The sequence below is a fragment of the Mobula hypostoma genome, chromosome 14 (genome assembly GCF_963921235.1).
Source record: "Mobula hypostoma chromosome 14, sMobHyp1.1, whole genome shotgun sequence".
NCBI lineage: Eukaryota > Metazoa > Chordata > Chondrichthyes > Myliobatiformes > Myliobatidae > Mobula > Mobula hypostoma.
This window is the reverse complement of record NC_086110.1, coordinates 44,878,227-44,892,297: the sequence shown is the minus strand read 5'-3', so window position 1 is coordinate 44,892,297 and position 14,071 is coordinate 44,878,227. Positions and strand designations below refer to the sequence as shown.

Sequence of the window (14,071 nt, the reverse complement as noted above, 5' to 3'; positions counted from 1 at the left end):
TTGGCTTATCTACTTATTGAGTCAAGAAACCTTTCTGAACACACCTAACAAACTCCACCCTGTCTAAACCCTTGCTGTAGGGAGATGCCAATCAATATTTGGGAAATTAAAATCTCCCACCATGACAATCCTGTTACTATTACACCTTTCCAGAAGCTGTCTCCCTATCTGCTCAGTTCGGTTCCCACCCTCCAGCAATTCTAGTTTAAACTCCCCCAATAGCCTTAGCAAACTTCCCTCCCAGGATATTGGTCCCCCTTGGATTCAAGTGCAACTCGTCCTTTTTGTACAGGTCACTCCTGTCCCAAAAGAAGTCCCAATGATCCATAAATCTGGATCCCTGCCGCTCTGCTCCAATCCCTCAGCCACGCATTTATCCTCCACCTCACTCTATTCCTATACTCACTGAAGCGTGGCACAGGCAGTAATCCTATTATTTTATTTTAGAAATTTGATTCAGGGATTAATATTGCCCAGCACAGATTCTTTTCTCTTTGGAATAGTACTATTTTACATCCACTTGGGAAAGGATTGGAGGCTTGATTTTAAAGTCTGTATGTGCATTTTAATTTCTACCTTTTAAGGTTCAGTTTAATCAGTTGAATAAAAAAAACAAATAATCAACTGGAATTTTACTTTGTATTGATTTAAATGATCCATCTCATGATTTGTTGGTCTTTGGCCTGTAACTCATTCTCTCTTTTTCTGTGATCTATGGGCTGTGGATGATGTTAAAAGGTCTTGTGCACCAGGGCAAATCTTGATCATAAAATTTCACAGACAGCAAAATATACATTGACTTTACCTTCTGTTTAACCTGTAAGTGGTTTCTTAATGCCTTTTAAGTGTGCCTGGCATTCAAAATCTTATAAATTATTAAAAGTAAACAATTGTATTCTAAAGCAAGTGAGTTTCTAATCTAAAGCTCTCCTATAAAGCTGCAACTGGTGAAGCACCCAGGCAACAGTTGTTGTATGCACAGTCTCTCCCATCTCAGCCACTGAAGCTTGTAACTCCTCCAGAGTTGTCACAGGTCTCTTGGTGGCCTCTCTCACCAGTCCCTTCCTTGCACGGTCATTCAGTTTTTGAGAACGGCTTTCTCTAGGCAGACTTGCAGCTGTGCCATATTCTTTCCATTTCTTGATTGACTTAACTGTACTCCAGTGGAAATTCAGTGACTTGGAAATGTTCTTGTATCGATCTCCTGAATTGTGCTTTTCAATAACCTTTTTGCGGAGTTGTTTGGAGTGTTCTTTTGTCTTCATGGTGTAGTTTTTGCCAGGATGCTGACTCACCAGTAGTTCAACATTCCAGATACAGGTGTATTTTTAGTACAATCAATTGAAACACCTCCATTGCACATGGTGATATCCATTTAACTAAATATGTGACTTCTAAAACCAATTGGCTCTATCAGTGATGATTTGGTGTGTCATATTAAAGGGGGTGAATACTTATGCAATCAATTATTTTGTGGTTTATAGTTGTAATTAATTTAGATCACTTAGTAGAGACCAGTTTTCACTTTATGTGAAAGAGTCTTTTGCTGTTCATCAGTGTCCAAAAAAGCCAAATTAAATCCACTGTGATTCAACGTTGTAAAACAATAAAACATGAAAACTTCCAAGGAGGGTGAATACTTTTCATAGGCACTGTACCTGTAAATCCCAAAACTTGTAGCCAGGTGAATGAATAAGTATCTGTTCATGAGTAAATGCGTTCAGAATGTGTGCCAGTTACATAGTTGGCTAACATTCGGCCTAAAGAACCTACACTGGAAATACATTCCAAATATAAATGGAATGCTACAACTACCTTCAAATAGGCTTTAGTATTATAATCAGCTTTAAAATATAAATTGTGATAATAGTAGTGTAGCCCCCCGGCAAGCCTCAGGGTCGCTCAACTTGCTGTCGTCTTGGGAAATAGCTCTCAGCCCCACCAAACTGGGTAATTAAGTTTGTATGGATGCTGTGTGATGTACTCCACCCCGCCAAATAACAGACAATACACCATATACGATTAAATGAATTACAGTTTATAGATATTACTGGAACTATATAATTAATAGAGATAAAATATAAAAGGAAAATAAAAGGCACCACACTTATCAAAGTTCAATCTCTTCATGCACAAACAGTTGGAGCTCTGGTAACGATCCTCTCTTCACCATTTGGTCCCCTCAGACCACCTCGACCTGCTGCCTGGGACCAACCACAGTGGTCGACCAGACGCTCCACACGAGTCTGTCTCCGTCTCCTCTCCTCGCCGAAGACCATGGACCTTGGACTCCTGCTTGGGGTCCGATCCTGTCAGCCAGCTCAAAGCACCTTGTCCATTCTCTCTCCGTCCATCGCGCCTTCTGCCCAAAAACCCGCGCATCACAATAGCTTGCAGACACACTAGAAAGAATAACATGGCCATCCATTGGTTCATTTGCTGTATTATCAATAATATAACCCAAACAAGCTGCGAGCGAGAGAACTTTCTCAGCATTTAACATAACAAAGAAGCCATTTTAATTAGCCTACACAGTAACATAAAAGAAGCTACCTTACAGTAGCTTTAAGCAAGTATATTTGTTGTGCAGATTTATCATGGAAAGTCAGACCAAAAGACAGTACAATTGGAAAGTTGGATCATTGATGTTCGGAAACCTTTTCTTGCAAAAGTGCTACCAGATGTTAGAAGGAAATAATTTACATGTGGCATTTTATGTGGTTTGCAAGTCTGTATTTCTGCACCAGTGGATTTTTTTGGGGCCACATTTTGTTTTGTAAATGCACCAAGATCATACATCTGTCATTGTGATGATGATAACCATTTAATCTGGTTTGTTAAGGAAATATCCTGTGCCAATTATAGACAGTTAGTGGCCTTTGTTTAATGCTGCGCTTGAACAGCAGCATTATTTCTACATGATTTCCATTTTGGCCTGTCTTTTTGGGTTATATGTTGAGTGGGTTTATATAGAATTCACAATCTCTGAACCAGAAACAAAGTAGTTAACATTTGAACCAGTTTAATTCAAGGTTTTTTCAATTGAGATAGTCTAATATGTACAATCATTTCATGTTTGTGTTGCAGTATGCGCATTTTGTGTTGCACATTTTCTGGTGTCCTTGCAGAAATAATATCATGAATGTTGCATTTGAATTTTGTGACTAGTTACCCTGATTAGTTTTTTGCTGAAGAGCCCGGTTATTATGAGAAAATAATACTTTATTTCTGACAAATGCAAGCAGTTAAGATTGAATTGTGGATTGAATCCCTGTCCTTTTAAGCATGGCTTTGTCACATGAGTTCTCTGAAAATATTATTTCAAAATTTTTCATTTTAGGCCTCGGTGCCGCAAGAGTACGAAGTTTGTTTAAGGAAGCCCGTACTCGTGCCCCATGCATTGTGTACATTGATGAAATTGATGCAGTGGGTAAAAGGCGATCAACTAACATGTCTGGTTTTGCTAATACTGAGGAAGAACAAACACTGAATCAACTGTTGGTCGAAATGGATGGTGGGTGTTGCACACTGGTACAATAGGGCTGCAGACCTGTGTGGTAATATATCATTCAGTATTTTATTTATCTTCTGAAATGTACTGTGAACTGTTCTTTAGTATTGTTAGAGGTATATGGAATATCTGAGTTGAATATTGTTTATCTTTTGCATGCCTAAAAATTGGTGTTGAATGCAAATTAAGTCAAATTGATTTGAATGTTATCCTTGTGTCCCTAATGGTAACCCTAAGATGCTAGAATAATGGTGCTCCACTCCTGAGCATGAAGTGTATGACCTGGTGATCTTATTTACATTGAAAGTACAGCCAAGGAACCCAGCTTATTTTCAATCAATTACTTGTCAGTGCAGCAGCATTTCAAATGGTATTTGAATGACCATGCTAGATCCAAATTCTTTAAATTGTAGTATGATACTGTTATTTGCTCATTTCCACACATGGCATAAAAGGCACGAATTCCATTTATTCATTGTCATATATGATCCACTCATCATCATAAATTTAAATGTTTGACTTGCGTACATCTAATGTATATATTGAAACATCAGAAACATAGCCACTTTTGTGAAGTAGAACAACCTGGCCTTGCATAGAGAAGCATTGCATGTTGTCTTTATTTTAAACAGGAATCGGCACAACAGATCACGTAATAGTTTTGGCATCAACCAACCGTGCTGACATTTTGGACAATGCCTTAATGCGACCTGGTCGTTTGGACAGGCACATATTTATTGACTTCCCCACATTGCAGGTACTGATGGATATGAGCATAAAATATTTATACTCAACTTACTAGTGAAAGTATACTTATGCTATCCCACTGAAGTTGAAATAGCATTTTAATCATTCATCTAATTGTGTTTGTGGAATAGTGGTCTTTTAGTCTTGATTAGTATTAAGAAAGTACTAACATTAGCAAAACTACTCATTTTATCAGTTTAATATTGTTTCTCACTTGCAATACTATTATAGAACATTATCTTTTTAATTTACCTCTTCAATCGATTTGTTTTTTGTTGAACAATTATTTTATAAAAAGCTGATATTTAATTGGGTTAATTTTTAAGCCAATTTAATGGAAGAGAAGGAAAATCTGATGTGGTGCCATAGTCGCAGATCTGTTGGTTTTCTAAAAAAAATCTTAGCTTATGTAATAAAGACCTATTAAACACTTTGAGAGCTGAAAATTAAAGGTATTCTTGATGGACTAATGGTTAAAAGTATACTTTGTTCAAGAATGCTGATATCAAATTCTGTTCAAACTTTCTTTAACAAAATTGTGAACTGGGTGTATTTGCATATTATTGTTATCTGCCTGTTGCTGGCAAAGTTAGCATATATTGTTCTTCACCAACTGTGCAGGAGAATATAGTGAGCTTCACAACAGTTGCCATGGCGAAGATGTTTTGACTGTGTGATTGGGTAACAAGATCCAGAATTTTGACCTTGCAGGAATGAAGACAAATTTATATTTTGAAGTCACAATGATATGTACGACTTGGCGATGTTTCTTTGTGCCTTCTGCCTTTATTTATTTTTTAAAGTGTTATAGATTACTGGTTTGGCAATTGCTTTCAAAGAGGCCTTGGTACGTTATTGCAGTGCATTTTGTAGATGGTACACACCATAGCATCTTAACTCTTTTGCCATCAATTTGAAATTTTTAGAGCAGTACTATCCACTGAAGTGGAAAGATTAAAATCATATTTCTAAATTTTTGCTGATTGGAAACCTTTGGGTGCTGCAGTATATACTGCTCACATAACTGGAGTATGTATGAGCTGAATTTGTTTGGGTTTTTGGTTATTCTGGGTTCAGAATGTTAGAGTATATAGGATTTTGGCAGTGACATTGCCTTTCAATAACAAGAAGTGGTTAGATTCTTATGTTGGACCTTATTGTTGTCTGGCATTTATATCTACAAATATATTAAATGCTGGGAGCAGCACCAATATGGCCTTTTTTCAGCCACATTGAATCTCATACTCCATCAACTGCAAGGGGTGCTATGCACTATTCTCAAAAAAACAGTTGCCCATAGACATTTGTTTACATCTTGCATTTGTTTTGTGATGATATGCAAGGCATAATCTTAATAACAAATCTACAACTAAGCCAAGCTTAATGAAGACTGCTCTAAAGCTGCATCATTGCCCCAACACTTTTCCAGTTTTTCTCACTAATGCTGCTTATCACCTCCAACAAGTTTCTTATCAGAGTAAAGCTCATCTTCAGGCTGTGAATCTACAGCAAATACAGTTCAGAACCAAGCTCACCAGAACCCTCATAGTCAAGGTGCAGAAGATGATGCTTGCAAATGCTAGGTGACCGTCCTCAAATCTGTCAATGTATTCACCACGCTTTGTTGAGAGAATGATTCTTGTGTTCAGAATTCACATTACAAAAGTTCTCTTCAACTTGCTGTTGCTGTGAATAACACTGCTCTTTGACAGTAAAGGTTCACAGTAAGATCCTGGAAAATGTGGGTTACTAGTTTCTTGTCAGCCACTGCTCAGCAAAAGCAAACATTATTGAAGAAATCCACCATTGCCTTCAGCGTGGCACCACAGTCTTGACTTGGTTGAAGAAAAGTGCATTTGAAGATCAAGATCTTAGAATTGGCTCAAAACTTGGTCTATTATCAGCTGCAATCATAGTTATCCTCTGTGCTTCTGAACCCAGATTACTTGCAACAGGAACTAGAAAAATTAAACCTATGTATTCTCCTTAAAATTCCCTGCCTTCACCAAACCTGCAGCCCTAGTACTGTATAGAGGTTCTAATTATGCATTCTCTTTATCATCATTTTATCCTTCTCAATTCTTTTCTGCACTCTCGTAATTGCATCATTCATTTTATTTTAGTACAGTAATCAGGAATGTATAGAAGTACCCTAAGTGTGCCTAACAAAGGTTCAACACAGGTTTATTTTAATTTTCCTACGTTTCTTTGAGAAAATTAACTTGGTTGCTTTTTTAATGACTTTGCTAACCCTTGGAACAATACTTTGTGACTGATGTTATTGTTGTCCAAGGTTACTTATTCCTTTACTCAACTTTGTGTAACAGCTACCAAATACAAAAGGATCATATTTTTCCTATCAAAATATTATTGGAAAAGCATGAAGATTAAACTTGTGTTTTAAAATAAGGCAAGGCCATTTTTGACTATTTGAGTTATGATTTAACAAATTTGGATGGAAGCAGCTGCTTTGAATTATATTGGAGTCAGAAGAGTGCGAAACAGTCAAAATGGAGATAAAACTCTGAGTAAATGTGTTTCATGGGGAAGGGCCACAGTCTATGAACACTAAGGGGCTGTGTCCTATTTAAAGCTTTTCAAATGCATCACAGTTTATTGTTTATATAGGAAACACGACTGGCACTGGTGTTTTGTAAGAATTTGTATTGGTCTGATGGCACAGTAAATGTAAAGAAATATGTGCAGCTTGTATTTTCCTGTATACAGGTTGAAAGTCAGAGTTCAATTCTGGTGTCCTCTGTAAGAAAGCTTATATCTTCTTTCCCATGTGTGCATGGGTTTCCTCCTGGTGCTCTGCTTTCCTCCCATAGTCCAAAGACTTACTGGTTAGTAGGTTAATTGGTCATTGTAAATAGTCCTGTGAATAGGCTGGGGTTAAATAGGTGTGTGCTAAGCAGTACGTGAGCTGGAAGGGCCAATTCCACGCTGTATCTTTAAAAATAAAAAAAAAACATCTTACACACAGCCCTACATAAAAACAAGCTCCAATAATATGAATAGCACAATTAGATTCCTCTCTGCACTTTTAAAGATGAACTTTATTTGTTACATGTACATTGAAGTGCAGCATGTATATTGAAGTGAAGCTTGGTATTAGGTTTTATCTGATGATGCTCCTGTGAATTGTATAAGGTTTGTGACAATTGGTACAACATAAATGCAGATTTTTGTCTTTATTGTACCAATTGAGGAAACACATTGATTTTCTTGAGTGGTCTGAAGAATTCTGGTCTATCAGAGCTTTAGCATTAAGGAAAACTTAGTCTAATGGTTTTCTGTTAATTTGTGTGTGATCTTTTGGCCATTTCAAGTCCTGAAGTCCTCCTTTTCTATTCTGTGCTTTTGATTGCATTTTAGTTTATCTTTACAACTGCATGAATTTTTAACTCCCAATCAAAAACATTGTTACAAATTGCTATCATGACAGCAACTTGTACAATAATACTGACTTTGACAATAGCCACTTTTGAATAGTACAAAATAAATGTTTCCTTACAGAAGATTTGTATTAGAATAAAATGTTTGATGTATTACTTTTATTTGCATTTTATTAAGTTTATCAAAATGTTGTTTGAAGATGACAGGATCCATGGTCTGATAATTAAATTGTAGGCAGAGTGCACGCTTTTAAAGTAATAGTATTAAAAGAAAGGTGCAAGGTGATTTTATTCTAATTTTCCATTATTTCATTGCTATCATGGAACAATTCATTATGTCCTATTCAGCAAACTTGTAGGTAATTTTGAATTAGAAGTACACTTACAAAATAATATAAGAACAGGAAATGATAGTTTAATTTTGTAAGTTTTGTTGTTCAACCTGGTGTAGTAAGCTGTTTATTTCACTTGCGTTTTTAGGAGAGGAAGGAGATTTTTGAACAACATTTAAAAAGTCTGAAGTTATCACAACCAGCCAGGTTTTATTCGCAACGATTGGCTGAGCTTACTCCAGGGTTCAGTGGTAAGACTTCAACGTGCATAATTTATGGTTTTTCTATGAGCAGACATGTGGCAGATGAAATTGAATACAGAAGGATGATGCATGCCACAGTTCGGCTAGGAAGAATAAAATGAAGTGTTATAACTTCAAAGGCAGAATTCATTAAGAGTTACAAGACCAAAGGGATCTGGATGTATACATAAATTGTTGATATCTGGCCATTCGGGTTGTAAAGGATAAAAAGGCATATAGGAGTCTTGGGCTTCATAAAAAGTGGAATAGAATATGGGAACAAGTAATAACCATAAAAGACTGTTTGGATCATCTCATGAGGGTACAGAAAATATTTGCCTCTCTTCCAGAACAAAGCACTTTAATTACTTTAATATACTGGAGTAGCTGGATTTGTTCTTGGTTGACATTGTAGATGAAATGAGTATGTGTCCCCTGTAGAGTCTAGAGCTAGGAACACAGTAGCAAAATAAGATTTAGGACCAAGAGGAGGAGGAATTTCTTCTGAGGGTATAGCATCTTTGGAATTGTCTCTGAAGAGTTGTGGAAGCTTAGTCTATAGGTTTCTGGGTGTTATAGAAACCTCTAGATGTGGAGACAGTGAATTTGGTGCAACTAATATCTAGCATAATTGTACAAGTAAATCTGTTCTGGTTTAATTACCCATTGATTTGTCTTTATTTTAGGAGCTGACATAGCTAACATTTGCAATGAAGCAGCGTTACATGCAGCTAGGGAAGGGGAGAAATCTGTTGACACCTTCAGCTTTGAATATGCAGTCGAGAAAGTCATAGCAGGTAAATCCATTCATTGTTGAAGATATCTGATTTCTGAGACCTTTTCTCAAAATTTGCAGTAAAGGTAGAATTGTTCTCCTTTTTAGCACAGTGAATAAAAAATAGGATGGATTCTCCAATGACTAATGAAATTCCGACACTTGGTGGTAATCTTGAAGCAAGGTCCCTTTCAGAGATCGAATAATCCCAAGTGTGGATTTTGCCTTTCCCAACAATAATTTCATTTTGTTACTGGGTTCGGGGATATCAGCTGACATGCAGATGATGTCATTGAACAAGTTCACCAGTCATTAACATTGAATTCTCAGGGTAACAAATGAGAAAGTATTTTTAAATATTAACTATTTAAGCATTTTGCAGAGAATGAAAAAGATTGTTTTGCACACAAGGTTAAGGTTAAAACTGGGGGGAAAAGTTCACAATGAGTTCAAATAAAGAGATGTTTTTATCTAAAATCCACAGAAGTTTAAAAATTCTTTTGGGAGACTTAACCTTGAAACAGTAATAATGATAGTAATGACTAGGTGCACTGTAAAACGCGTCAGTTATGCTTCATTTGGAAAGACCTTGATGTTTTCAGTCTGAATAATAAAATGTTATTGAAGTTCTCTGAAGTGAAGTAAGAATTGCAGACTTAGCTGGAATGTGCTTGTATGGGTCTAATGGGGACAATGGATTAAATGCTGTCTTTATATACTATATTCTGTGATTCTGTTTTCATTGATTTCCGCTAGGTATATTAAAGAAGGCAACAGTACACAGGAAATGAGAAGGGAATTAATGTTAATGCCTGGACTTCTGCATTTGACTGTTCATGTGCTTAAACTTGCTTTGAATTTTCATCCTTTTTGTATTTGCTTATATTCAGGGATTTTGATTGTTGCTAACCACTTGAACCATTTTAATCCCTCTAGCGAGGGTACTCCTGTAGTGATTTTGATAAGGGAATTCAGAATTTAGAACCATTTGATGAATACATTTTAAAATTAGGTTATTGCATAATGTGAGGCTGAATTTGCAGTTTGCCGGTGTAGCTGTAGACCTTGTCTTTTTTGGTAGAATTCACAAGTCTGGGATCAGAAGTCTTGCTGACTAATAAATGTCTGATTTTAGATAATTTCCTCCGTACATAATAGTACATTATGTTTTGGGTGGTGAATAGGGTGCCAGTCAATTAGACTGCTTTATCTTGGATGGTGTTGGAAAATTGGAGCTGCACTCATCCAGCAAGTGATGAGAATTCCATCATGGTCCTTTGGTCTTATGGCTTCAGGTAGTGGAACATTTTTGGGATGTCACATGGTGAGTCACTTGCTACAGGATACCCAGTGTAGCAGCTGTTTGAACAAAACCAGCAGCGCTTAGAGACTAAACACGGGGATTGGGGGTGATTAATCCTGTATGATAGGCCGTCAATCCTGATCCGGTAACAAGGCTCCAAAATCGAAGAATATAGTTGATACTTTATTAAGAAACTAGCAAAACAAACAATCTTGATGCAACTTAAAAACTAAAACTAGTGATATAATGAAATAAACAGTCATAGCATATTAAATATACTTAAGCTTTCATCAATGTAATTAAGTGTAATGAAGCAAACTTGAGCATAAAACAAAAAGATATCATCTCAGCTCCCTCGCTAGTCTGACTGAACTGGACAAAAACATGAATACGTAACTAAAACTCTTCACTTCAACCATGCTCCCACCATGTGGCTAACTACCATAATAAATGGGGAACACAAAGTACAATCAGATAGAACATAGATACATGACTCCAACACCCAGATTCTGGCCTGCTCTTGTAGCTGCAGTATTAATGTGGCCTGTTTAACTGAATTACTGGACAGTGATCTTCAGGATATTGACAGAGGGATTCAACAATGGAATGCCATTTAGTGTCAAAGCTGGCATTGTGGTGGTATGAATATTACTCATTACTACATATCACTACATATCTATTAATCACCACTGAGAGGTGATACATCAAAGACAATGACTGCTTTCTTGATTTGGACCCTCTGAGGACCCCAGGTACTCACATTCAATTGACTGCCATCTCAGTTCACCACCAGAAAATGTCCATCTGTAGTACTGGAGACCTGGATATCACAGGAACTTATTGAAAACTGAAAAACTTTAAACCTTTGATAACATTGGTAGAATTTGTCAAATCAGGATTTTATTCTAAATTGCGATTCAAATCATTACCAATTCTGTAGATTTTAGTCTTGTGCTTCTGTGTATACTCCTCTAATTCAATTACTATCATGGAATAATTCTGATGAATGCCTAGAACAAAACGAATAAACTTTTCTCAGGCTTCCAGCTGGGTACAGGACAAAAGATTACTGCTGCTTTGCAAAGCAAAACCAAGCCAACTACTGTATGTACAAACCATGTCAATGGTAGTTAAGTAGCATGGATAAATATTAAGGAGATAGCTATTTAGTTATCCTCTTCGTGTAAAGGTGTGTGGCACATCTCAAAAGGCAGAATCGTCCTTCGAGAAACAATACAAAGTAATCTTATGTTTAACGATGCAGTACCATTTAGAGGAAAGGTTTGTGGAGACATAGGATAGAACTTTTACGAAGAAAGCTAATGTAAATGGGTTGCCTTTCATAATATTTTGCATTTATTCTCAATGTTAATATACCTGTTTACTACTGTTGGAGAAACATGCAATAGCCTCTTTTCAAAAACATCGAAATCATTGTTCATTGAATATTTAAATAAACTCGGGGCGGGGGGGAATCAAATATTGCTCTAGCTCACATTCAAATTTTCATTCATTTTCCTTTGAGGCACTGCCAAGAAGAGTAAAATACTCTCCAAAGAAGAACAGAGAATAGTAGCTGTCCATGAGTCTGGACACGTCCTCGTTGGCTGGCTTCTTGAGCATACAGAAGCTGTTTTGAAGGTTTTGTCATATTTTTAATATTATTAATGTTCATGTTGAGCTTTTCATAAACTTGTATAAATATGGTGCTATTTGAAATGGTGCTGTTCCACCTTTCAACAAATATTAAGCACCAGAAATAACTTGCTGAATGGCTCAATTGAATCACTATCTTGCAATGTCTGGACTGTCTTCTGAAAAAAAGATATTTTGTCTGAGGTTAGGATCTCTTTCCTGGTGATGTTGAACCCTACCATTAAGGGGCCAAATGTGTTAATGCTAATTAGTAATGCTTTAGAGGAGGAAAATACTATTTCAAAACAAGAATGAAAGGATCTGTATTTAGAAAAATGTAGATGTTAAATATAGACAGACTAGTTGAGGCAAGTACATTAGGAATCATGATGGTGAAGTAAGTTGGGCTTTAGCTGGGAAAATGTTAAAGTGTAATTGTTTTGAAAAGTTAGCTAGTGTTAGCAGGCTATTCACTCAATGGTAGGCTATTTAATCCATTCCTTTTTGTGCCCAACGGTAGTACACAAAAGCCATTAAGTATGATGAGAGCAGAAGTAATCTAGTTTTCCTTTCTTCCCCCCTCCCCCACCCCACCCCTTGATATTTTGGGGGTGGTAAATTTTACATTTATTTAGAGATACAGCATAGTAACTGGCCCAACGAGTCTGTGCTGCCCAATAACACCCATGTGTCCAATTAACCTACTCACCCATATGTCCTTCAGAAAGTGGAAGGAAACTGGAGCACCTGGAGGAAACCCACATGGTCTCGAGGAGAACAGATAAACTTCTTCCAGACGGCGGCAGAATTGAGCCCAGGTTGCTGGTGTTGTCATAGCCTTATGCTAAGCTCTACACCACTGTTCTGCCTGTAGATCAGTGAGGGGTACCCAGATTTGAACTGAGACCATTTGATCTGCAGTCAAATGCTCTGCCACTGATAACCGGAACACCTGGAGGAAATCCATGTGGTCTTGTTACAGATAGCAGCAGAATTGAAGCGGGGTCACTAGCACTGTAATAGCATTACTCTAACTACTATACTACTGTGCTGTTCCCCCACCCCGCCCCACCAAAATGATAAAGCAGAGATCATACCCTTATTTGGGTTACTGAGCTTGTGTTTTCAAATACACAATCAAGTCAAGTATGAACCAACTCTTATTATATGTAACTTTAGAAAATGTTATAATTTTTATTTTGTTTTTAAGCTTCTCATATAACTAAGGTAAGTTGCAAGTAATTCCTGATCTGAAAGCTTTTCTCTGTAGGTTTCTATAGCCCCACGAACAAATGCTGCACTTGGATTTGCACAAATTCTGCCTCAGGAGCAGTACCTTTTTACCAAAGAGCAGCTTTTTGAACGCATGTGTATGGCCTTAGGAGGACGTGTTGCAGAAGCTATTACCTTTAATAAAGTCACAACAGGTATAATTTGACTAATCCTAAATTTGTAAATATTTGCATGATTCTTTCCTATTCGTGTCTCATTCTTAAAGGATAAAATTCTTCGTATTTGTCAGTATGTATATCTAAGATCTCTGTGATTTTTATTTACCCCATGAAGGTGGTAAAAGGAGTTACTATCTCCTTATTTTTTGATATTTTTATCACCACATCTAGTTGAGAGGATTGGAGATCACCTAGCCTTCTGAAGCCATTGAAATTGGCTTATGGAAGGGTATCATTCAGGATGATCTTTCCTTGTGCATGAACATTATGAATCCTTTTTGTACAGGGTGTTCAATTTGACATCAGTTCTGCCTCTGTAAAATTTTCTTGTGTTCTTTTATCTTTCATTAACCTTAAGAACACTCTCTACCATTGAGAGAGTTCTAAAGATGAATGGAACATGTGTGAGAGATGCACACACACACCCCTTGTTTCACCCATTGCCCTTCACCCACTTTCTGTTTTGCCTAGACTACCTTGTTTTTATTCTCAGTTCTGATGTAGGGTCTCAGATATGTTCTGTTTTCCTTTCTACAGATACTGCTTGACCTGAATCATGTTGTTCACCAGTAATTTTCCAGTAGTTTGAACTTGGTGGTTATCCATGAATGTTAAGTGTATGTGGACTATTGAGTTGCAGGGAGTCTGTGCTTCGTAAGCAAAATACTGCAGATGCT

General features: G+C 36.9%; 1 protein-coding gene across 2 annotated transcripts in view; it reads left to right on the top strand.

The window, feature by feature from the left end:
- spg7 (SPG7 matrix AAA peptidase subunit, paraplegin) overlaps positions 1 to 14,071 on the top strand; it is a 35,069-nt gene that overhangs the window by 11,486 nt on the left and 9,512 nt on the right. For both annotated transcript variants that reach the window (XM_063067043.1, XM_063067042.1), the window contains exons 9-14: positions 3,341 to 3,514; positions 4,144 to 4,268; positions 8,137 to 8,239; positions 8,917 to 9,027; positions 11,834 to 11,949; positions 13,214 to 13,370. In XM_063067043.1, the coding sequence (XP_062923113.1) occupies positions 3,341 to 3,514; positions 4,144 to 4,268; positions 8,137 to 8,239; positions 8,917 to 9,027; positions 11,834 to 11,949; positions 13,214 to 13,370 (786 nt within the window). The remainder of the gene's footprint in view (positions 1 to 3,340; positions 3,515 to 4,143; positions 4,269 to 8,136; positions 8,240 to 8,916; positions 9,028 to 11,833; positions 11,950 to 13,213; positions 13,371 to 14,071) is intronic.